This window comes from Juglans microcarpa x Juglans regia, chromosome 2D, assembly GCF_004785595.1.
Source record: "Juglans microcarpa x Juglans regia isolate MS1-56 chromosome 2D, Jm3101_v1.0, whole genome shotgun sequence".
NCBI lineage: Eukaryota > Viridiplantae > Streptophyta > Magnoliopsida > Fagales > Juglandaceae > Juglans > Juglans microcarpa x Juglans regia.
In genome coordinates this window covers 39,281,927-39,305,868 of record NC_054596.1, presented here as the reverse complement: position 1 = coordinate 39,305,868, position 23,942 = coordinate 39,281,927, and the positions used below count along the sequence as shown (strand labels likewise).

The 23,942-nt window shown below is 40.7% G+C and overlaps 1 protein-coding gene across 1 annotated transcript in view; it reads right to left on the bottom strand.

Moving 5' to 3' along the window:
* LOC121251257 (WD repeat-containing protein 11-like) overlaps positions 1-23,942 on the bottom strand; it is a 41,044-nt gene extending 17,102 nt beyond the window's left edge. Inside the window, 8 exon segments of the mRNA XM_041150617.1 lie at positions 3,680-3,848; positions 6,017-6,083; positions 7,514-7,650; positions 7,970-8,151; positions 8,255-8,342; positions 19,391-19,871; positions 22,769-23,559; positions 23,562-23,942. Coding sequence (XP_041006551.1) covers positions 3,680-3,848; positions 6,017-6,083; positions 7,514-7,650; positions 7,970-8,151; positions 8,255-8,342; positions 19,391-19,871; positions 22,769-23,559; positions 23,562-23,768 — 2,122 coding nt within the window. The 5' untranslated portion in view covers positions 23,769-23,942.

Below are 23,942 nucleotides of genomic sequence, written 5' to 3'. Positions count from 1 at the left end.
GTACCAAAATTAAATTGCAATTTACTGTCCGTTAGTAAACTCACTCGGGATCTCAACTGTGTTACTAAATTTGGCTCAAATCTGTGTGTATTTCAGGTCTTGGACTCGGGGAAGACGATTGGCAGTGCTAAGATGTGTTCGGGGCTCTATCTTCTAGAGGTTAATGATCCTCCTCAAGGAGCAATTCATCAATCAGATTGTTCAGTGTCCAGTAGTTCTGTTTCTTTGTCTGTGAGTCAGTCTAATAATGATAGTGCAATTATGTTATGGCACTATAGGTTAGGTCATCCAAATTTCTTGTATCTTGAGAAGTTGTTTCCTTCATTATTCCATGGTAAAAATCCAAATGAATTTCAATGTGAGATCTGTCAATTCTTTAAACATATTCGCAATTCTTATCCTAACAGATCCTACAAAGCATCTCAACCTTTTTCCATGATTCATAGTGATATATGGGGCCCTTCTAGGATAAAAAATGTTACTGGTTCTCGCTGGTTCATTTCATTTATTGATGATCACACTAGACTCACATGGGTTTTCCTCATGAAAGAAAAATCTGAGGCAAACCAGATCTTCAAAACCTTCAATACCATGATCCAAACACAATTCCAAGCAAAAATTCAAATTCTGAAAACTGACAATGCCAAAGAGTATTTCAATTCCAGCCTTAATGATTATCTCATGAGTCATGGTATTGTTCACCAAAGTTCCTGTGTTAACACTCCTCAGCAAAATGGTATTGCCGAAAGAAAAAACCGGCATCTTCTTGATGTAGCTCGGTCTCTTATGTTCTCTACCTATGTACCAAAATATTTCTGGGGTGAAGCCATTCTTACTGCTGCATACCTCATAAATAGGATGCCATCTCGGATTCTTAACTTCCAGACTCGCTGTCAAATTCTCTTTCAGTCCTTTCCCACTACTCGTCTCATCTCCACCATCGCATTCAAAGTTTTCGGATGTTCAGCTTTTGTCCATGTCCATCAACAACACCGGGACAAACTTGATCCTAGAGCTCATAAATGTATTTTCCTTGGGTACTCTCCAACTCAAAAAGGATATAAATGCTACTCACCGGTCACTAAACAATTCTATCACTCCATGGATGTCACCTTCTTTGAGCAACAACCTTATTTCCCCAAATCTGATATTCAGGGGGAGACTAATTTTATCCTTGAATATCAGCTTTGGGATATTGAAGAATCACCTCATGTCTCTCATAATTCTGACCAAACTTGCCCATCACTAAATCATGAATCACTTCCTCCTCAAAATCTCTCCCTTGAGTCTTCTTACTTCCTAGAACCTCCTACTCAAGATCAAGCCAACAATCCACCTCAAAATCTGGACACACCTCAAAAACTGGACACTATTCAATCAACAAAGAGTGATGAATTGATTACCTACTCAAGGAGGAGAAAGAACCAAAAGGAGATGGAACAACAAGCATCTCTTGAGCAAACCCAAGAGTCTGACTCAAGTCCTAGACCAAGTGAAGATCCACCAGGTAACACTAATCCTGAAACTAATGATGACAATGGCCTTCCTATTGCTGTGAGAAAAGGGGTAAGATCATGCACAAAACATCCGATATACACATTTGTGTCATATGAAGGATTGTCACCGAAGTTCAAAGCTTTTGTTGCCAACCTCGACAACATCCAAGTTCCTAATAATATACAAGAAGCTCTCGGCTCACCAGAATGGAAATCAGCAGTGTATGAAGAAATTCATGCACTAGAGAAAAATGGAACTTGGGAAATCTCTGACTTACCAACCGGGAAACGCCCAGTAGGCTGCAAATGGATCTTCACAGTAAAATATAATGAAGATGGGAGTGTTAATCGGTTCAAGGCACGGCTGGTTGCAAAGGGATTCACCCAATCATATGGAATCGATTATGAGGAGACATTTGCTCCTGTAGCCAAGTTAAACACAGTTCGGGTTTTATTATCCTTGGCTGCAAACCTTGACTGGCCTCTCCACCAACTAGATGTCAAGAATGCCTTTCTAAATGGGGACCTAACTGAAGAAGTGTACATGGAAATTCCCCCCGGATTTGAGACACAAACTACATGCAACAAGGTTTGTAAACTTAGGAGATCTCTATATGGGCTCAAGCAATCTCCAAGAGCTTGGTTTGAAAGATTCACAAAGGTAGTGAAGAAGCATGGCTACTCTCAATGTCAGACGGACCATACACTATTTGTTAAACACTCTTCTGCAGGAAAACTTGCTGTCCTCATAGTGTATGTGGATGACATAATCCTAACAGGAGACTATGAAGAGGAAATCTGCACCATCAAAAGTTTACTAGCTGCAGAATTTGAAATCAAGGACCTTGGGAATCTTAAATATTTCCTAGGTATGGAGATTGCAAGGTCAAGAAAGGGAATCTCTGTCTCACAGAGAAAATATATCCTAGATCTCTTAAAAGAGACTGGAATGCTCGGGTGTAAGCCGGTAGATACTCCTATGGATCCAACTATCAAACTAGGAGCTAAGGAAAATTGTGCACCCGTGGACAAAGGAAGATACCAAAGATTAGTAGGTAAACTAATATACCTATCTCACACACGACCAGACATTGGATTTGTTGTTAGCATGGTAAGTCAGTTCATGAACAATCCAAATGAAGAACACATGGAAGCTGTGTATAGAATCCTGAGATACCTGAAACTAACACCAGGTAGAGGATTATTTTTTGAGAAGAACCAAAGAAGAGATATTGAAGTGTTCAGCGATGCAGATTGGGCAGGATCAGTACAAGACCGAAGATCAACTTCAGGATATTGCACTTTTGTGTGGGGAAATTTGGTCACTTGGAGAAGTAAGAAGCAGTCAGTGGTGTCAAGAAGCAGTGCAGAAGCTGAATTCTGGGCAATGGCACACGGTATTTGTGAGGGAATTTGGTTAAAAAGGGTGCTAAAGGAATTAAAAATTTCAGATGAAGAACCTATGAAAATGTTCTGTGATAATCAATCAGCAATCAGCATTGCCAAAAATCCAGTTCATCATGATAGAACAAAACATGTGGAAATTGATCGACATTTTATAAAGGAGAAGATAGAGGAAGGAATAATCAAGATGTTGTACGTGCCTACATGTCTTCAGACAGCAGACATCCTTACCAAGGCTCTATCGAGAAAGGTGTTTGATGATCTGAGTTCCAAGCTGGGGTTAATTAATATTTACCGCCCAGCTTGAGGGGAAGTGTAGAATTATAGAGAGATTTATGTTTAAGGATCTGTTAGCAATATTAGGGGCTAATATCTAGGAGATTTACAGCTAACAGATCAGTTTTTCTTATCCCATGATTTTAGGAGATTTGGTAGTCTGTTACCAAATCTGTAGATATAAGTTTCCTGTTTTATAGCTTTCAGTTTTAGGTAGTTCTGATTTCCTTTCTAGATTAGCTGTAAATATCCCTAAAATAGATGAGCATTATCATCTATAAAAAGAGGGGCCTGTAACCTTATTTTCAATATAGTGGAATCTTACTCTTTCCTTCCACAAACAAGAATAATTATTATCCAAGAAAACGATAGGCAAAAATACAGACCAGACACTAGTCTAAATTTTTGTTGCAGAAAAGAAAAACAGTGATTAGTTTTATTTATCAGTAAAAGAAGTAAAGGAGATTTAAAAATATGTAAGCATATCAACAAAAGAAGCTCACTAGAATCTGAAGATGATATCTGCGTTGGCATAGATGCCCCATCTGATGCCAAATCTGTACGATCTCTAGATAATGATGATGATTGCCTAGAAGATCCAGTTTGAGAAGGCCGTGGAACTGTCGGAAGAGTCCATTCCACTACCGTAAAGGGGAGAGCTAATGATCTAAGCTACATAGAGACATAAAGTACAATAAACATCTTCATCAGAAACAAAGTCTAAACCAACATCTATATGTGTGTTATAAACGTATTATCCACAAAGTAAACATTAAATTCATTGCACATCAAAAACTAAAACAAATAAGAAAGCACAATAAACAGTATATGAATACACAAATACCTATCTAACACACTCTTAATATATTGGAAGAACGTACAACCCCTAGGGGTTGGCTCAAGTGATAAAGGCCTTGGTCTTGGTGGTATGCTTCCTCCAAGGTCTAAGGTTCGAAACCTCTTGGGTGCAAACAATCTCTAGGGGCCATCGGACTGGGGATTTTTCCCTTAAATTACCCAAGGTGCACTTGTGAAAAACTCCTTGCCGAGGGCCTGTGCACTCCCAGGATTAGTCAGAACGCTGTTCTTGGACACCGATGCCAATCAAAAAAATATATTGGAAGAACATACAAGATATGTGAAGGCACAAAATATTATGCATTAAAAATTCCTCAACACAATCAGCTAGAAAAATATATATATATATATATATAATTTTCCAATCCAGGGGGAAATCTCAATGATAGAGGATAAGTAAATAAATAGACATTCTGCTACCAGATTTAGAAATAAAATTCCAAGTCCTATTTAGCAATCCAAATGTACAAACCAAAAAAAAAAAAAAAAAAAACTGGAAAATAGATGAATGCTTAGAATAACATATACTAAAATCACGTGCCTCTTGGAATGAATTTGTGGTACCTAATTTTACTATAATATTAAAATGAGGTTACTTGTTAAAAACCTAATAATAGCATATCTAAGAGCATATCCTAAAAATATTAGGTAAACTGCTGAGCTCATCTTGACAAACATCAGAACAACTCCCACTCCAATAAAACTAGAGAGCAACAAGATAAACACACAGCTACCCAATCCCTTTGCTATCTAGGCAGTGGGGGGACACTAATTAGGAATGACAGGCACATACAACATGGACATATAGAGACCTACGAATGCAAAAATGGCAAAAAGGTCTACTTGTCAAAAGAGGGGGATGCTTACAGCACTCTTTGCAAAAGAATCTGGCACTCAGTTTCCATGTAAACCACAAAAGAAACCAAATCAATCAATCCATAATACTGTGACTTAGATATCAACCTCACAAGTATTAACAAGAAAACATTATTAACCTTTCTGCCAAAAGGATTTTGATTTTCATGCTATTGTGCTCCAATTGTTTTTTCGTGAACCTTGAGTTATGAAACACTTGGGAAGAAAGGAGCCTTAGATGCGATGGTTGGCAAATACCAAAACACATAATATTTTATGATAAGTAAATTGAAATAAAATAAAGGGCATCACGTCTCCAAGGTGACCAAAACACATAATATTACTGACCACATACACTATGTCATGCATGTCATTCATACCTCAAACCTTCCAAAGCATATAACCAAATAGATATATTTTCACGAACAACAATAGTTGCAGAATCATATAATCTAGTAGTCCAAAACCCATAGTCCCATAGTCCATAGATGACTTCACTCATTAGACAACATTTCAAGTAGGAGGAGGGAAAGAAAGGTAGCTGCCAAATTACCATGATGGGCGTTTTGGTCATTGCCCAAACCTCTACAGGCGCATCACGAAACAAAATTAGAAGATATCTGCAAATTTGCTAACATGATTAGACACAATATTACCTCAAACTGCAGATGAAGTTACAAACACCAAAAATAAGGGCACGTTCATTTAAGAAATCAGAAGAGATACAGCACCAAATGAAAGTACAATTTCAATGAAATATCAGCTCTTCAAGACAATATCAGTCTGTATGAGTCAAAGAATATCAATAAAAATTTATCCATGGAAATTTCGTCAATGAAGATATAACAACTACTGATCAATTATATGAACCCTAAGCAATTATCTTAAGATCATAGATAAATATTTGTCGAATACATTTTCCATTTCCATATACTCAATATTTTCCAAGAAGTTCATTGAACACGACTCTCCCTAAAACTGCACACACTAGTTTTTGAAAATATTTTATGATGTAACACTTTTGATGACTAGGAATCCCAGAGACTGTACAAGCCCAACACATCTTTAACCCAGTTAAACCCCGAACTCGTGCAACATGTCCCCATCACAGGCGCATCACAAATTACCATGATGGGTGTTTTGGTCATTGCCCAAACCTCTACAGGCGCATCACGAAACAAAATTAGAAGATATCTGCAAATTTGCTAACATGATTAGACACAATATTACCTCAAACTGCAGATGAAGTTACAAACACCAAAAATAAGGGCACAATCATTTAAGAAATCAGAAGAGATACAGCACCAAATGAAAGTACAATTTCAATGAAATATCAGCTCTTCAAGACAATATCAGTCTGTATGAGTCAAAAGAATATCAATAAAAATTTATCCATGGAAATTTCGTCAATGAAGATATAACAACTACTGATCAATTATATGAACCCTAAGCAATTATCTTAAGATCATAGATAAATATTTTTCGAATACATTTTCCATTTCCATATACTCAATATTTTCCAAGAAGTTCATTGAACACGACTCTCCCTAAAACTACACACTAGTTTTTGAAAATATTTTATGATGCAACACTTTTAATGACAAGGAATCCTAGAGACCGTACAAGCCCAACACATCTTTAACCCAGTTAAACCCCGAACTCGTGCAACATGTCCCCATCACATGGATCAGGTAAATCATCAACTATTCACCGATGGGATGTGGCTCCTAGATCTTTTCTAGTGTAACACTGTTAGTCCTTCCTAAATAAATATAACCTACCAACTGCAGCTCTGACAGAAAAAGAAATGCTTGCCAAACAATTATCCAACATTTTTCAACATTCCAAATTTTTTTCTTTCCCTTTTTCAATACCCATTTGGTACAATCTGTTCCAGACTTGTACGTAGCAAATATCCAACAATTATATATATAGATCCATGCTCAAGTGTCCCCAATTACATTCCTACCTACATACTCAGACTATAATTTGAATGTTTCCCTCCCTACCTACTTAGACAATTGATCGCAACCAGCCAATGGATGAGCTTAGAATGTTTTTCTTTACTACTTTATTTCATTGGTTGATCATAATAGACTTAAATGGAATAAATATTCATGACTTCCTTCTATCCCTAGCCTAACAAGTATAGAGCCAATTTGGATTCAGAGATGAGATGAGATGGTTTCAGATGAAAGTTGAAAACAATATTGTTAGAATATTATTTTTTAATGTTATTATTGTTTTGGATTTGAAAAAGTTGAATTGTTTATTATATTTTGTGTGGGAATTTGGAAAAGTTGTAATGATGAAATGATATGAGATAAAACATTTTCTGAATCCAAACGGGGCCTAAGTGTTTCTCTTGTATATGCCTCATGCACTGTTTTTTTCATCAACCAAGAGAAATCACAACTCTGTCCTAATTTTAAAGTTCTTTTAGGTTATCAAACCAAACCAACACAATATAGAAAAAGGTTTTTACCTATAAGCAACAGATGACAAACTTAGAATATATTACTTTTGCATGGATAAGGACCAACGAAATCACACAATTTCAAATATAAGATGTTAAATTGATGGCAATAAAATAAAGATGAGAGAACCCATGGTTCAGAGCCAACCTTCCAGATGAAGAAGTCCTTAAAGCTCTTATGGGCGCGCGTTCTGGCTTTTGTAAAACCCGAAAAGTTTTATTCAGGCCACTTCTAGTACAGGTAACAACAAGCCTATTGATATAGCCTCCGGATTTTTCATTCACCTGGATCAACAAAAGTTAGTGTGCACATAAGCATAAAGTGTAGTAATGGACATGGAAATGTTTTAAGAGAAATGCACAAATTTCATATAACTAGAGGATGGTGAGAAAATCATCACCCTAGATGCCTGACAGAGAGAAAAGATGCAAATCCAGAAATTTTAATAATGTAAAAAAAAATAAAGCAAAGCAAAAGGAAACAGGAAAAAAGAGGTAGGGGAAAGGATGGGGGTGTGCTGAAACAAATGACATATAAATAGAACATATTTTTTTTATAAGTTTTTTAAACAAAAAAATAATATCCTAATCAAAGATAATCCACCTGACTGTAAGAAAATGAGACCAGTCTAGAATTTCCAAGCCACCGTAATCCTCTAACCATTCCATTATGAACAGAAAAACTTGCAGCAACAGAATTGGCAGAAACATCAATGATATCAATTGTCCCAATCTGAGTTCCCAAAGCCACCAGTGGAACAGCTACAGCAGGATAGTTTCCCCCACCTTTAATAAATCATACTAATCAGCATACAAAGCATTACCATTTTTTCTTCAAATCACACCAAATTGAAGTGGATTCAATAAAATTATACGTAAGGATACTAACGGGCCAAAGTAGCTGTTAAAGAAGGGGAAGGTACGGCAAGCATGGTCACAGTCGAAGAAAGAAGCTGAAGCTGTCCAACTAAGCTAATCTGCATGAGTGACATGACTTGTAAGTATGGATGAAAAAATAAAGAAAATGCCCAGACAAAAGAAAATAATGATAATCATCAGCGATTGCATTTTTCAAAGGATAAACAACACCAAAAAGAAAAAAAAAATAAGGTGCCATGTCCACCCTAGGATGCAATCTTGACACAAACAAAAAGAAATGCCAACAATCTTAGGCAAGTTACACCACAATAAAGTAACAAATGCACATCATGTCAGTTGGAAATGTGCTGGCTGGCTATCTATTTATGGCAGGATTTTGTATATATTGCTGTAGATATCGTGTCTATCTATTTATGGCATGATTTAGTATATATTGCTGTAGATATCGTGGAATTAGTAGGACTTTTATAGCTTCCTTATTTAGTTAGATTTGATTGTTGTAATGGCTGATTTTCAGCCTTGTAATTAGTGATATCGTTCTATATAATGAGAAAAACCCTCACAATGAGGGACATTCAATCCAATTGACATGGTATCAGAGCTAAAATTTATTTTCAGTGTCTTCTCGTGGGATTGGGTCTTGTGGTTTTGATATTTTAGGCTCTTTTGAGTGAATTTTCTTGGCTGTCAGAATCTCTGTGGAGATTGACAGAACTGGGGGGTGAGTTGAGGGATTGTTGGTGGTCGATAGTTTCGGTGACTTTCTTTTGGTGGTCTTGGCACCCTCTGTCTTTCTTTGGGGCCTCTCGGGTTGCTGTTTGCTTTTTGGGCTTGCTGACAGACAAAGTTGGTGGGCTACTTGTGGGGCCATATCAATGGCAGTGATCCGGCTCCTACGAAGCCTAAGGAGCTGGCTCAGTGGAAGGTTAAGGACGCACATGTGATGTCCTGGATCTTAGGATCTGCAGATCCCTTTATTGTGCTCAATCTGAGGCCATATAAGACTGCGAAGACCATGTGGAAGTATTTGCTAAAGGTTTATCACCAGGACAATACTGCCCGCCGTTTTCAATTGGAAAACGAGATTGCTATTTACACTCAAGGCAATCTCTCCACTCAGGAGTATTTTTCTGGTTTTCAGAATTTGTGGGGAGAATTCTCTGATATGGTTTATGCTAAGGTACCGGCAGCATCTCTCTCTCAATTGTTCAAGCTGTTCACGAGCAAAGCAAGAGGGATCAATTTCTGACCAAATTACGCTCTGAATTTGAGGTTACTCGCTCAAATTTGATGAATCGGGATCCTTCTCCATCCTTGGATGTATGTTTTGGAGAATTACTTCACAAGGAGCAATGTCTTCTCACACAAGCTACGTTTAAGCAAGATTCCCGAATTTCCAATCCTGTTGTTGTCGCCTATGCAACTCACGGGAAAGGAAAGGGTAAGGATATGCACAAAGTCCAGTGTTTCAGCTGCAAAGAGTTTGGCCATATTGCCTCCAACTGTGCAAATAAAGTTTGCAACTATTGTAAGAAACCGGGACACTTTATCAAAGAATGTCCCACTTGGACTCAGAATTGTCAAGCCGATGCTTACCAAGCAATGACAACCTCTTCTGCTCCATCGATGTCCTCAACATCTTCATCTACACCTGGACAATCTATTCTTACTCCTGAAACGGTACAACATATGATTGTGTCTGCCTTCTCCGCCTTAGGGCTCCAAGGTAATGGTACGACTTCGTCTAAGTCTTGGCTTGTTGATTCTAGTGCATCTAATCATATGACCAGTTCGTTTGATGCTCTTAGCAATGTTCGTCCATATCATGGGTCATCTCATATTCAGATTACCAACGGAAGTCATTTAGCTATTAATGGGGTTGGAGATATTAATTCTTCTTTCAGATATGTTTATGTGTCTCCTGGACTTTCTACTAGTCTTATTTCTGTTGGCCAATTAGTTGATAACAACTGTCATGTCCATTTCTCTCGTGGTGGTTGTCTTGTGCAAGATCAGGCGTCGGGGAAGATACTCGCGAAGGGGCCTAAAGTTGGCATACTATTTCCATTGCATTTTTCCATTCCCAGTTGTTTATCCTTGGCTTGTATGACAGTTAACACTCAGAGTGAAGTATGGCACAAGCGTTTGGGTCATCCAAACTCAGTTGCTCTGTCTCATATGTTAAATTCTGGTTCGTTAGGCAATAAAGAACAAGTTTCTAACAATATTTCATTTGACTGTTCTGTATGCAAACTTGGTAAGAGTAAGACTCTTCCATTTCCTTCTCATGCTAGTCGTGCTGAAAAGTGCTTTGATATTGTGCATAGTGATGTATGGGACATTTCTCCTGTAATTTCTCATGCTCAATACAAATATTTTGTAACCTTCATTGATGATTTTAGTCAGTATACTTGGGTATATTTTCTTTGGTCCAAATCTAAGGGCTTAACTGTTTTCCAGACCTTTGTAGCCTACATTGAGACCCAATTTTCTGCAGGTATTACAGTTTTGAGGTATGATTCAGGTGGGAAATACATGTCCCATGAGTTTCATGATTTCTTACATCACAAAGGAATTGTCTCTCAACGTTCCTGTCCTTATACCCCACAGCAAAATGGTGTGGCAAAACGAAAGAACCGCCATCTCTTGGACGTTGTTCTCACCTTATTGCTTGAGTCCTCTGTTCCTTTTAAATTCTAGGTTGAGGCATTGTCTACTGCAGTTTACTTAATTAATAGACTGCCTTCTCAGGTCTTGAATTTTGATTATCTATATTATCGTTTGTATCATCAACATCCTACCTATCTTAATCTGCACACTTTTGGATGTGTTTGTTTTGTTCATTTGCCTCCTCATGAAAGTCATCACAAACTTTCTGCTCAATTTGTGAAATGTGCCTTTAGGGGTTATAGTCTTTCTCACAAAGGTTATGTTTGCCATGATCCTTGCTCTAACCGATTTCGTATCTCTCGTGATGTTGTTTTCTTTGAGAATCAATGTTTCTTTTCTACCCATGTTGAGTCATTGCCGGAAATTAGTATCCTACCTTGTCTTGATGCGTTACCTCCTCTTCTTGAATGGTTCAAACCTAAAATTGTGTATACTCGACGTCAATCGACCTTGCCCCCTTCCCGAGCGGCGAGACTAACCCTCCATCTGAGACTGTTAAGACGCCTTCTCCTAAGATTGACCTATCATTTAAGGTAATTCCGATAAGTTCTCATGGGCCTGACATGCCTCCTGCACCTGGACCTCGTCGATCGACTCGAGTATCACGTCCTCTTGATCGGTATGGTTTCTCCCACACTTCTCTTAATGTTACTTTGTCTTCGATTCCTATTCCTACATGCTTTTCTGAGGCTGTTAAACATGAATGTTGGCAGAAAGCGATGGATGAAGAACTTCGGGCTGTCCAAGAAAATAATACATGGGACGTGGTTCCTTGTCCTTCTTATGTTAAAGCCATCGGTTGTAAGTGAGTTTACTCGATTAAGCTCCGCTCTAATGGGACTCTGGATCGGTATACGGCCCAATTAGTTGCTCTTGGGAACAGGCAAGAGTATGGGATAGATTATGAGGAGACATTCGCTCCAATGGCAAAGATGACTATGGTGCGTACGGTTATTTCCATTGCTGCCTCCCAAAGGTGGCCACTTCACCATATGGATGTCAAAAATGCATTTCTTCAAGGTGATCTCAAAGAGGATATTTATATGACTCCTCCTCCGGGTTTGTTTTCTTCTCCGTCTTCCACTGTGTGTAAGTTGAAGCGGTCTCTCTATAGCTTAAGACAGGCCCACCGGGCATGGTTTGAGAAGTTTAGGTCTACTCTGCTTTGCTTCTCCTTTGTCCAAAGCCAATACGACTCCTCTTTGTTTCTTTGCAAGACTTCAACTGGTCTCGTTCTTTTACTTGTATATGTGGATGATATTGTCATTACGGGCACTGATTCCACCTTGATTACCCAACTTCAACAGCATCTTCAGGGCTACTTTCGTATGAAGGATGTTGGTCCTCTTTTGGGGTTGGAGGTGCACATCGATCCTTCGCGTATATTCTTGAACAACACAAATATACCCAAGATTTGATTAGCTTGGCCGGTCTTCAAGATTCTTCTTCGGTAGATACTCCTATGGAGATCAATGTGAAATATCAGAGCGAGGGTGAAATCATTTCCGATCTTACTGTGTTTCAACAGCTGGTGGGCAGCTTGAACTATTTGACTATCACTCGGCCAGATATCTCCTTCCCTATCCAGCAGGTTAGCCAGTTTATGCAGACTCCACGCCATCTACATTTAGTTGTCATTCGTCGTATCATTCGATATCTTCGAGGGTCACCTGCCCATGGTTTGTTCTTCCCAACCGGCTCTCCTCTTCGCCTTGTTGCTTATAGTGATGCGGATTGGGCCGGATGTCCTGATACTCAACGATCTGTCACGGGTTGGTGCATGTTTCTTGGCAATTCTTTGATCTCTTGGAAGAGTAAGAAACAAGCTTGAGTTTCTAAATCTTCTATTGAATCCGAATATCATGCTATGTCTGCTGCTTGTTCTGAGGTTATATGGCTTCGTGGGCTTCTGGCTGAGCTTGGCTTTTCTTAGCTTGATCCAACTCCTCTCCATGCTGATAACACTAGTGCCATTCAGATTGCTGTCAATCTCGTTTTTCATGAGTGTACAAAGCACATTGAGGTAGACTGTCATTCTATTCGGGAAGCCTTTGACACTCGTATCATTTCTCTTCCTCATGTCTCCACTAACCTCCAGATAGTTGACGTGTTTACAAAGGCCATGACACGATAGCGCCATCGGTTTCTTGTGGGCAAATTGATGTTTCTTGATCGACCAACATCAATTTGAGGGGGGATGTCAGTTGGATATGTGCTGTCTATCTATTTATGGCAGGATTTTGTATATATTGTTGTAGATATCGTGTCTATCTATTTATGGCATATTTTGTATATATTGCTGTAGATATCGTGTAATTAGTAGGACTTTTATAGCTTCCTTATTTAGTTAGATTTGATTGTTGTAATGGCTGATTTTCAGCCTTGTAATTAGTGATATCGTTCTATATAATGAGAAGAACCCTCACAATGAGGGACATTCAATCCAATTGACACATCAACGACCATCAAATAGTCAAACCAAAAGCTCCATGTTTGTACTTCCAAATATTGGGCTAGAGATAAGAGATAACCAAGCCCAATTAAATAACATTCATTAAATTTTAGTGTGGGATAAAAGTTCTAGAATACTTTTTTTTTTATATGTAAACAATATATATTATTCCAAGGATAGGCCTAGCCCAGTATATACAAAAGACAAGCCTGACTAGGAGGGTGCAAGGGAAACAAGAAAATCATGAAGGGTCATGCCATTGAAATCGACATCATAAGACCAAGTACATAAAGTGGTATAAAATAAAGCTCTAAGTTCCTCTAGCAATCTCTCACTGTCCTCAAACGTTCGTGCATTTTGTTCCTGCCATAGATACCACATGATACACATTGGAATAATCTTCCAGACTGCTGAAATCTGATGTACCCCTCCAATACTTGGCCAGCTAGCCAAGGCTGCCATCACAGTCTCTGGCATAACCCAACCCAACTTTACTCTACCCAACACCCCATCCCATAAAGCCCGTGCTATGTCACAGTGTAACAAGAGATGATCCACCGACTTTACCCCTCACCTACACATACAACACCAATCTGCTATAATAATTCTCTGCTTCCTCAAATTATCAGTTGTGAGAATCTTGCCCAAAGATGTTGTCCACACAAAGAAAGCTACTTTGGAGGCGTCTTGTGTCTCCAATCCTCCTCCAAGAGAACCGAATGCTGGGATCTTGGGTAAGAGCCTTATAAAATGAGCAAACTGAAAAAACACATTTCCCGGCGGGCACCCACCACAATCCATCTTCTTGTACATTGCTTGGTTTCACGGAGTACAGAAGACTATAAAAATCAGTAAAATTGTTCATCTCCCAATCTTGCGCAGCCTTACTAAAATCGATATTCCAATGAAGTTGCTCTCCTGATATTCCCATAACCTCCATTATTGAAACCTATTTGACACTAGCAATTTGGAATAATGAGGGAAATGCATCTTGTAGAGCAGTATCTCTGCACCAATATCTTTCCAGAATTTAATCCTGGATCCATTGCCCATCAGAAGACGAGTGTGACGAAGAAAGATCATCCATCCTCTTCTAATATGTTTCCACAACCTCCCTCCATCAGCTCCTCTAACTTCTTTAGTGCACCATCCCCCCCATATATCGCCATATTTGCACCCAATCACCCCTCTCCACAAGGCTTCCAGTTCCTTATTGTATCTCCAAAACCACTTGCCAAGTAACGCCCGATTGAAGGTACTCACATTTCTAATACCCAGACCACCGTTGGATATTGGGCGACGTACTGTTTCCCACTTGACCAAATGAAATTTAAACTCCTCCCCCAAACCACCCCACAAGAAGTCACGTTGGAGTTTCTCAATCTGGCCGACAACACTTTATAGGTATAGGAAAAATAGATAGAAAGTAAATAGGTAAGTTAGAGAGTGTACTCTTAATCAAAGCAAGCCCTACCACCTTTCGACAGGTACAATCTCTTCCAACACGCCAATCTCTTCCAACTTTTCTTAATCACTGGCTCCCATATAGCAGGCGTCCTTGCACCAACCCCCAACGAAAGATCCAAGTACTTCAAAGGTAGAGAGGCAACCTTACAACCCAGCGCATGAGCCAGTTGTCGTGCATTAGACACCACACCGATTGGCACCAATTTCGACTTATCAAAATTCACTTTTAAACCAAACACTGCTTCAAAACACAACATCAACACCTTTAAAGCCCGCACCTGATTACGATATGGATCACAAAATACAAGCGTGTCATTTGCAAACAATAAATGAGATATGTTAATGATGCCCCCATCCAAGGTTCCAACCGAAAATCCTTCCACGAAGCCATGATGGGTCAAGGCCGAAATCATCCTGCCCAATCCCTCCATCACAATAACAAACAGTAAGGGCGACAACAGATCGCCTTGTCTTAGGCCTCGTGAACTATGAAAGAAAGCCACCGGGCTACCATTTATCAACACAGAGAATTTGGCCATTGAGATACACCACCGGATCCATGACCACCACCTCTCCAGACCCACATCTCCCAAACAAATAGAGAAGGAAATCCCAATTAACATGATCGTATGCCTTTTCCATGTCTAACTTGCATATGATCCCTGCTAAGCCTGCCTTAAGGACCGCATCAAGTATTTGCCTACCTTTAACAAAGGCATTTTGGGGCTTGGTGATGATCTTCCCCACCATCTCACTAAATCGGTTGGCTAACACTTTGGAAATAATCTTATAAACCACTCCCACTAAGCTAATGGGGCGATACTCCATTATCTCGTTTGCCCCCACCTTCTTAGGGATCAATGCAAGGAAAGTAGAATTTAAGCTTTTCTCAAATTTTCCAGCCACAAAGAGCTCTTGAAACACCTTCATGATATCTTCATTTACAACATCCTAGCAATCTTGGAAGAAACCCATGGAGAAGCCATCCAGCCCCAGTGCCATGTACTTGGTCATTTTCCGCACTACTTCCGCCACCTCCTCTTCCTCAAAAGCCCTCTCCAACCGAGAGACATCACTCATTCCAATGGCGTCAAATACCAAGCCATCAAGGGACGGCTGCCAACACATCGGTTCAGTTAGGAGTTGCTCATAGAATCCAACTATGTGATCCTGAATAACCTGTTCTTCTCTACACTCCACACCACCAAAATTCAACATCTCAATGTTATTGTTCCTCCTATGAGAATTTGCAACTCGATGAAAGAACTTGGTACTTCGGTCTCCTTCCCTGAGCCACAAGGCTCTTGATTTTTATCGCCAAGAAATCTCTTCTAGATAGATAATTTTCTCAAGCTCCTCACCCAACAAAGACATTCAAGCTACTTCATCTGGGTAAGGTGCCTAGCCTCTTGGATCCTCTCAATTTCCTGGATCTCTTTCAACTTACCTTTCTTGTTTGCCCCTAAATCACCAAAAGATTGCACATTCCATAGTTTCAAGTCTCTTTTTAGCACTTTCAATTTACCTACAAGGACAAAACTAGGGGAACCCCGGAACTGGTACAAAAACTACCATTGTCTTACTCTTTCAACAAAGCCTTCAGATTTTAACCACATATTTTCGAATTTAAAGTACCTTCGACCGCCTCGGATACCACCACAATCAAGCAGGATAAGCCAATGGTCCGAGCTAATACGCGGCAAACGCTTTTGCCAAATGTCTGGAAAGTGGCTCTACCACTCAGGAGAAATGAGAAAGTGATTCAACCGTGACCAAGTTTGATTATTAGCCCATGTGGCGAAGCCACCAGCTAGTGGCAAATCTACCAAATTAAAATCCGAGATGCACTCAGAGAAGTCTATCATAGCTGTCCGCCCTCTTCTAATAAAGAAGACTCACTTGGAAATCTAGTGACATTAAAATCTCCCCCTATACACCATGGGAGGTTCCACCAACTGTGAATTCCGGTCAGTTCTTCCCACAAACATACTCTAATGTTGTCTAGATTTGGACCGTAAACGTCTGCAAAAGTCCATAAAAAATTATCTGACACTCTTAAAAGAGCATGCTACTGTGTATCTCCCTATAAACTCCTCCATTTTCTCCACCACCCGTCGATCCCACATCACAACCACTCCTCCTAACGCCCCATTAGAAGCCATATAAACCCAGTCCACATGAGCTCCACTCCACAAACTTCTCACAATTCCCCTATTGATCAACTTCAACTTAGTCTCCTGTAAACACACAATGTTCGCCTTCCACTCACGAAGCAAGTTTCTTATCCGAAGACGTTTATTGGCCTCATTGAGCCCGCAGACATTCCACGACACAATTTTGGGCTTCATGGAGAAAAGGTTAGCCCCTTTCGACCTGCCCTTGCTAGATCTACCCTCAGTGTTGAACGACCATGTCAACCTATTAAGCTCCTGCTGTTTTTTCGAAGCATTCTTCCGATGTTGTTGGTGCCCCGCTTTGATGGCCGTTAGCAAGGCCATCAATTGATCTTCGAATCGTTCACATTCCACTCCCACAATTTTCTGTATTTCTATAACTTTATCAAAAACCCAATCCGAGACTCTCGATAGGGAGGGGAGCAGAAAATTCAAAGGGGTCGAATCCACCACCCTGCTAACCCCCAAAAAATCTTAAGTCTCCTCCACCACCGAGATTTCTATCATACCTAAATGATCACTCAAAGCCAGTGCATTTTCTTCATCTGATGTCACCCTTTCAACAGAATCATATTGGGACAAACCCATCTCAGAATCCGAAAGCTTCACATCTTTCACGTCCACCTCAGAGTCCACAAGAAAGCCCCCAAAGTGGTTCGCTGGTGTCCCCCTCCCCTCCCCTTCTTTTGTCAACACTGTCTGTTGCTCGAGCAACGGAGAAAACCCTCCCCCCCCCGAGTCGCAGAAACCATCGCGGCACCAATCCCTTCATTCTGAGCACCCCAGACCTGCAGACCATCATCGGAGAGTGCCACCTTCATCATCGGCAATTTCTGTTGACCCCCGACAGCTCCTCCTGCGACAGTGGCAGACACTCCGTGGTCTCTGCTAGCGGCTAACCAGACTCAACTACAGGTGAAGCCCTAGGGCTTTCCCACGCCAATTGGGCCCTGTGATGAGGCCAATTCTCAGTTTTGCCCAAGCCTTCAGAAGAAAGGCCCAAGGGCTGTGAGCCCATAAACTTCCATTTCAACCCAACCTTCCTCCAAATCAACCCCACGTTTTTACTACTCTAGAGGGCCAATCCCTTCACGTTGGGCTGATGAGATTTCAATGACAAGGCCAGCCCCTCATTCTCCATCTCCTTGTGAATACCTTTATCCTTATTACACTCGACCATTACCCTCAACACCGCAAGTTCCTTCTGCAAATACCATATTTGGCTCTGCAAATCATCCATCACCCAGAGCACATCCCTCTCCATCTCCCTGCCACCATCTACAACGCGTACGCCTTGAGGAGCTCAAGGCATGCGTCAGTCAGAGTTCCAGTCCCCATCTCGCTCCCCATACAATGCAAGTGCCTCCTTGTACGACCGTGCCTTCTCCACCTTAGGCCTCACCTGAGTACCGACGGTAGGAGCACCACTTGCTCTCCTCTCCTGCAACAGCTCCCCCAACGCCTCCTTCAACCTTTTCCATCTCTCCCCCCCTCCCCTTCCGGAATGATGATGAAGTTTCTCCTTCCCCCCTCCCTATATTCTGCCACCCTCACAAAACAACCTCTACTATTGAAGCATCTCTGTGCAAGGTAACTGCAATAACCCTCTCTGATGGAGCTGTAAAACTCCTCCTCCCCACTAAAGCAGACCTCCAACGCCTTGACCAACCACTACACAGTTCTATGTTCCACCAGTAGTTCCTGCTTCCTACTCCACCCCCTCTCTATTATATGAAATAATCCACCTTCATTGCTAAGAGTGAATAATTTCGATTCAATCCCCACCTCTCTAAAGAATCCCATCAGAACCAACTCCAACTTGCACTAGCAAGATCATCAGTTTCAACAAGGAAAATTATTGCAAAGTGTACAGAGAGAAAATTTTAATAGGAGAGAGAAAAGTTTCAATATACGCCCTCCTCTGACATAACTACAAGGTTTGCCACTTTATTAATCTTTCTTTTCTTTCTAACTGGGCTATGACTAGTGTACTTAGATTGCGCTTTTTTGCTCATTAATAAATCTTGCTTATTAAAAAAAACACTGAGCAGCATTTACATTATACAGTATCAAAAACTGGCCAAAAATTGTCTTGAAGAAGAAACACATACAGTATGCTACTCAATGCCTGAACACTTAAAAGTTCTAGAATACTCATTCCTGTACTGGTGGTCTTTGGCAATAAAGCTTTTCAGCTCTCTTTGAATACTCTCTTTCTACCTAAGTGTGTGTGTGTGTGTGTGTAAGAGAGAGAGAGAGCTTATACTTAATAATTGGGTTTTCCCGTTGTTCATGTCATAATGCTACTCCTTTTATCTAGCTTGTGACAACATTGACAAATATGAAAATAAAAAGGACTGTAGAAGAAAATAATTATACAAACCTTAAATGACATATCTTCCAAGGTAGAATTTGACGGGCCGCTTCTGCTACCATCCAAACACTTCAGTTGCTTACCTGCTTCCATCGCAGGTCCACCAGTAGAAGAAACTACAATGCTAGCATTGGTCTCTGGAACTGGTGCTTCACTAACATCAGCAACCAAGCCCAAGTTTGTATTGTCCTTCTGCATGCTTTCAGCCCCTTCAGCAGTCAAGAGCCAGTTCCAAATTTTTCCATCATCAGAAATGGAGATTAAATGTGTCTTAGAAACAAGAAGCGGTTCATCACAAAAATCAAAAGGTGTATCAAAATCCACATCTGGAGAAGAAGAATGAGGTACATCAGAATAGAGCTTGCCAACATTTTGGAAGGTAGAATCTGATTGGCAGATGATTACAGCAAGAATTGAAGGAGAAGGGACAGATGTGCCTATCGAGGGAATCAACTCTTCCATTGAGCACATTATGTGTATCTGCTCTCGTCTGTGACAATATTCAAGTAAGTATATTCCCTTGGACCAGAAAACATTTGCCATCTAATCAGTTTTATGATTATCTCAGAGAAAACAGAAATTAAGTTCAAAAATCAATTGATACAAAGTATTTTTTAGTAATGAAGGATTCTATTGAATTGACACGAAGTATTTAGACTTTTTAATATAACATTCAGAAGCTTCTAGTTGTAGAGATGAACATACACCTGTTAACATAAAGATAATGCAGTGCAGGTTTTTTTCAGATACGTAAACTGCATTGTGAAATATTTCCAGCAGTAGCAGTATCTTTACTCAGTATTATCTAGTCTCTAGATATGTTCAGAACTCTGGTAGCCTATATGATAAGACCCCACTCATAGCATCCAAGATGCCCTTAACCAACTTAATCAGAAATCTCCGACTCACTCTCACCTAAATTCACAATGTTTTTACTAGCTTCTTTAAGTACCTCAAAAATCATCTCAGCAAAAACATTGACATTTCCAACTTAATATTAATAAAAAGTTAGGTGCCTTTTTTTCTACAAGTAATAGATGCCTTATGATACCTAACGTTCCAAAGATGAAATTAATGAGTCTAAATCTCCATTTGAAAAATCATTTGGTTTTCTAGAAGGCTTAAGTTTCTTTCTTTTGGGAAACCGGACTCTTTTAAATGAACTGAATTTTCCTTCTCAAAGAAACACATGAATATCTACAATGCAATTCTTCTGACCCAGCTTATCAAAAAAGAACTCTTCAAACCCAAGATCTATCTTAGTCAACAACTCTTTCAATTAAATGACCTAAGGAAGGCCCAAGCTATTACAATTAGAGATTCCAAAATCATTATAAAGTGCAAGAACTCTTTCCCCCCAGCAAAATGAGACCACCTTCCTCTACTCAATCCGTGGAATTACAATCTCCCCTTCTATTTTTTTTATCGGCATCGAGTTACTGGAATAAAGTCCCGACTAATTCAGGGGGTGCTTAGGCCCTCAGCAATGAGTTTCCCTCAAGTGCACCTTGGGAAATTAAGGGGAAATTCCCCCAATCTGATGGTCCTTAGAAATTGTTTGCAACCAAGGGTTTGAACCCTAGACTTGGAGGAAGCATACCACCAAGACCAATGCTCCACTCTTAAATCTGGTCATTCCATCATGGGTAGCACAACTCAGGTCCTACACTTCTGGTTGCGCTTGGCTCTAATATCATTTATAACGACCCAAGGAAGGCCTAAACCACATCTAGACCCATGCTTCAAAAGAACTAGTCAATGTTGCAATTAGAACTCTATATATCATTATAAAGAGCAAGAACTTCTCCTTCCAAGTAATGCGCGATCCTATTCACCATCTTCCTATACTCAATATGGAGTAGGGCTGCATAGGAATCGACAGGACCGACCGTCGCCAACGGGAACTGGCCGCCAGAGTCCGGAACCAGTGGAGAACTGGCCGACCGGTGGTAGGAAATACAAGAAACCGATGTCAGCCGGTTTGGTCCCGGTCTAAACCAGGTTTAAAACTGCCGAACCAGCCGGTATAATATGTATATATTTTATATATATCTTAGGTAAAACGACGCCATTTCACTTAAGTGATTTAAACGGCATCATTTTATATGCACAGTTTTGAAAAAAATATATATGAAACGACGCCGTTTGATTTAATATACCAAACGGTGCCGCCCGAGCCCCCCCTTCCCCTCAGTGCGCCATTCTTCCTTGAAAGAACTCTCTCTATCTCTCTCTCTCTCTGATGCCATCGATCCATTTAAGATTTGTTGATGGGGTTCTTGTTCCATTGCCGTCCCTCTCTCCCTCCATCCATTTGAGCCGTTTCAAACTTTCAGGCTTTTGACTCTCTCTCTCAGATTCTCTCATCTCCAATTCATTTGAGATTTGTTGATGGGTTCTTGGAATGATTTTGTTGTAATGATTTTGTTGTGATATTTGTTGTGAGATTTGTTGATGGGGTTCTTTTAAGTTTTCTTGTTTTTGTAATGATTTTGTTGTGAAATTTTTTTATGGGCGTTCTAAAGTGTAAACTGACAAGAACACAACTGAACCGATGGTAACCGGCTGAAACTTCGGTCGGTATCACCCCCTAAAAAACATGTCAAGACCGAAACCGAACCAATAGGGTCAGTTTCCACCCCTAATATGGGGTATTAAAGTCACTAATGGCAAAAAATCATATGGTAAACCCACTTCCCCGAGTTGCTAGCTAAGAGGTGAAGTAGCATTTGTAAAAAATTGCCCCTAAATCCTAGATACGGACCATGCCAGACCCTGAACAAGACTAGGGATCGCAGTGGCCAGGTGAATTACAAAAATAAAGGGATGTGACATATGTGTTTTTATATTGGATCATAGTATAACCTTGTTCCAAGCATTGCTGCTAAAGATCACTTAGGCCTCGTTTGTTTTTGCAGATAAGATGAGTTGAGATTAAAGTTAAAAATTAAATAAAATATTGTTAGAATATATTTTTTTAATATTATTTTTGTTTTGAGATTTCAAAAAATTCGAATTGTTTATTTTATTTTGTGTGAGAATTTGAAAAAATTGTAATGATTAGATGAGATGAGTTGAGAGGAGTTATGAAAACAAACGAGGCCTTAGTAGTAAGCATTCTGGTCATAAGGCAGTGACTTAAACTGAGCCACCTATCTTAGTGATTGTCCTAATTAATGCTTCTTAGATCGATGAATATTATTTATACTACTCTTCCGTGGGAAACTCACGAATTGTTCATGTACAGCTAAATCCCTTTGGTCTTTCAACATCGTATAGTGGCAGAACTTGGTATCATAAATTTTGAAAGATGGTAGATAAGATGACTGAAGCCTAGTATAGACTATAACCATATTTCCAGAGAAAAAGGTAAAAAATAATGCTTACTCTTTACGGCGCCAAGTACTGAGCTTCCCATCAAGATGAGCACAATAAAGTAGGTCCTTATTCGGATCGGGCAAGACGTCAAGAAACTTGCCGCAGCCACGAGGCAGCGCAGTGGTGAAGAGCGCGGTCTCGTACTTCATGTCGAACACCACCAATTCCCTCGGGAATGACACGAAAACAATGTGCCTCCACTGCGGCGAGAACGCGAACCTGACCATGTAAAGCGGAAACACCGCCGAAGCCGGCGACGATGAATTGGAACCGTTAGTGGAGGCGACGGCATCTCTCTCCAATTTCTGCAATTCGGCGCAATCAGTGGGGATCTGATGCTCCCTGAGAATTATATCATCCTCGGTCTCGCCGAGGACTTTGACGGATAAGAGGAAGCCCTTGAGGCCGAGTACGCAGAAGTGGCGAGAATCAAAAGGATCACGGCGGAGACAGGAGAGGAACTCGGGCGCGGCTTCATACCGGAAGACGCAGCGGCCGGAGGAGATGTTGTAGAGGGAGAGAGTGGAGGGACCGTTGATGGCGGCGAGGAGGCAGGAATCAGATCGGGCCTGGACCCAACAGAGATCCTGGACGCCGGATTTGGAAGCGGGATCAGTTTCGAACCAGAGGACCGGAGATCTGGAACGGAAATCGAGAAGACAGATGCGACCTTGACGGTCGGCAGCAGCGAGGAGGAGGTGGGAGGAGGAAGGTTCAGTGGAGAGGAGGTCGCGGCGCAGGGGGAGAGGAGTCCAGCGGACGGAGGTAACGAATGGGGAGAGAGGATTGGAAGAAGTGGAAGGGGAACAGGGAGGGGGAGAGTAGAAACAAGCTGGAGAGAGCGAGAGTCGAGGACAGAAATGGAGCTGCCAGAGGGGAAGGCGAGGAGGCCGGAGGGGCTGAGGTCAGAGGATCCGAAGTTATTGCGGCTCGGAGGGCCCGGAAGCATGGAGTCCCAAGAGTCTTGGGGTGAATGTAACACTTGTGGAGCTGGTCTAGGGCTCGACATTGCCGATTATGACTGTGATCGTTGCGAACCCGAATACAGACAGAATCGAGAAAGATCCTCGGATGTGATCTGTCCGACGGATGGGATTGGGGTGTAAGGGGGAGGAGGTCTGAAAGTGAAAACGGTTGGTTTCTTGGGTAAGCGAAGTGACACCGTCTCTCTCAGAATCTCAGG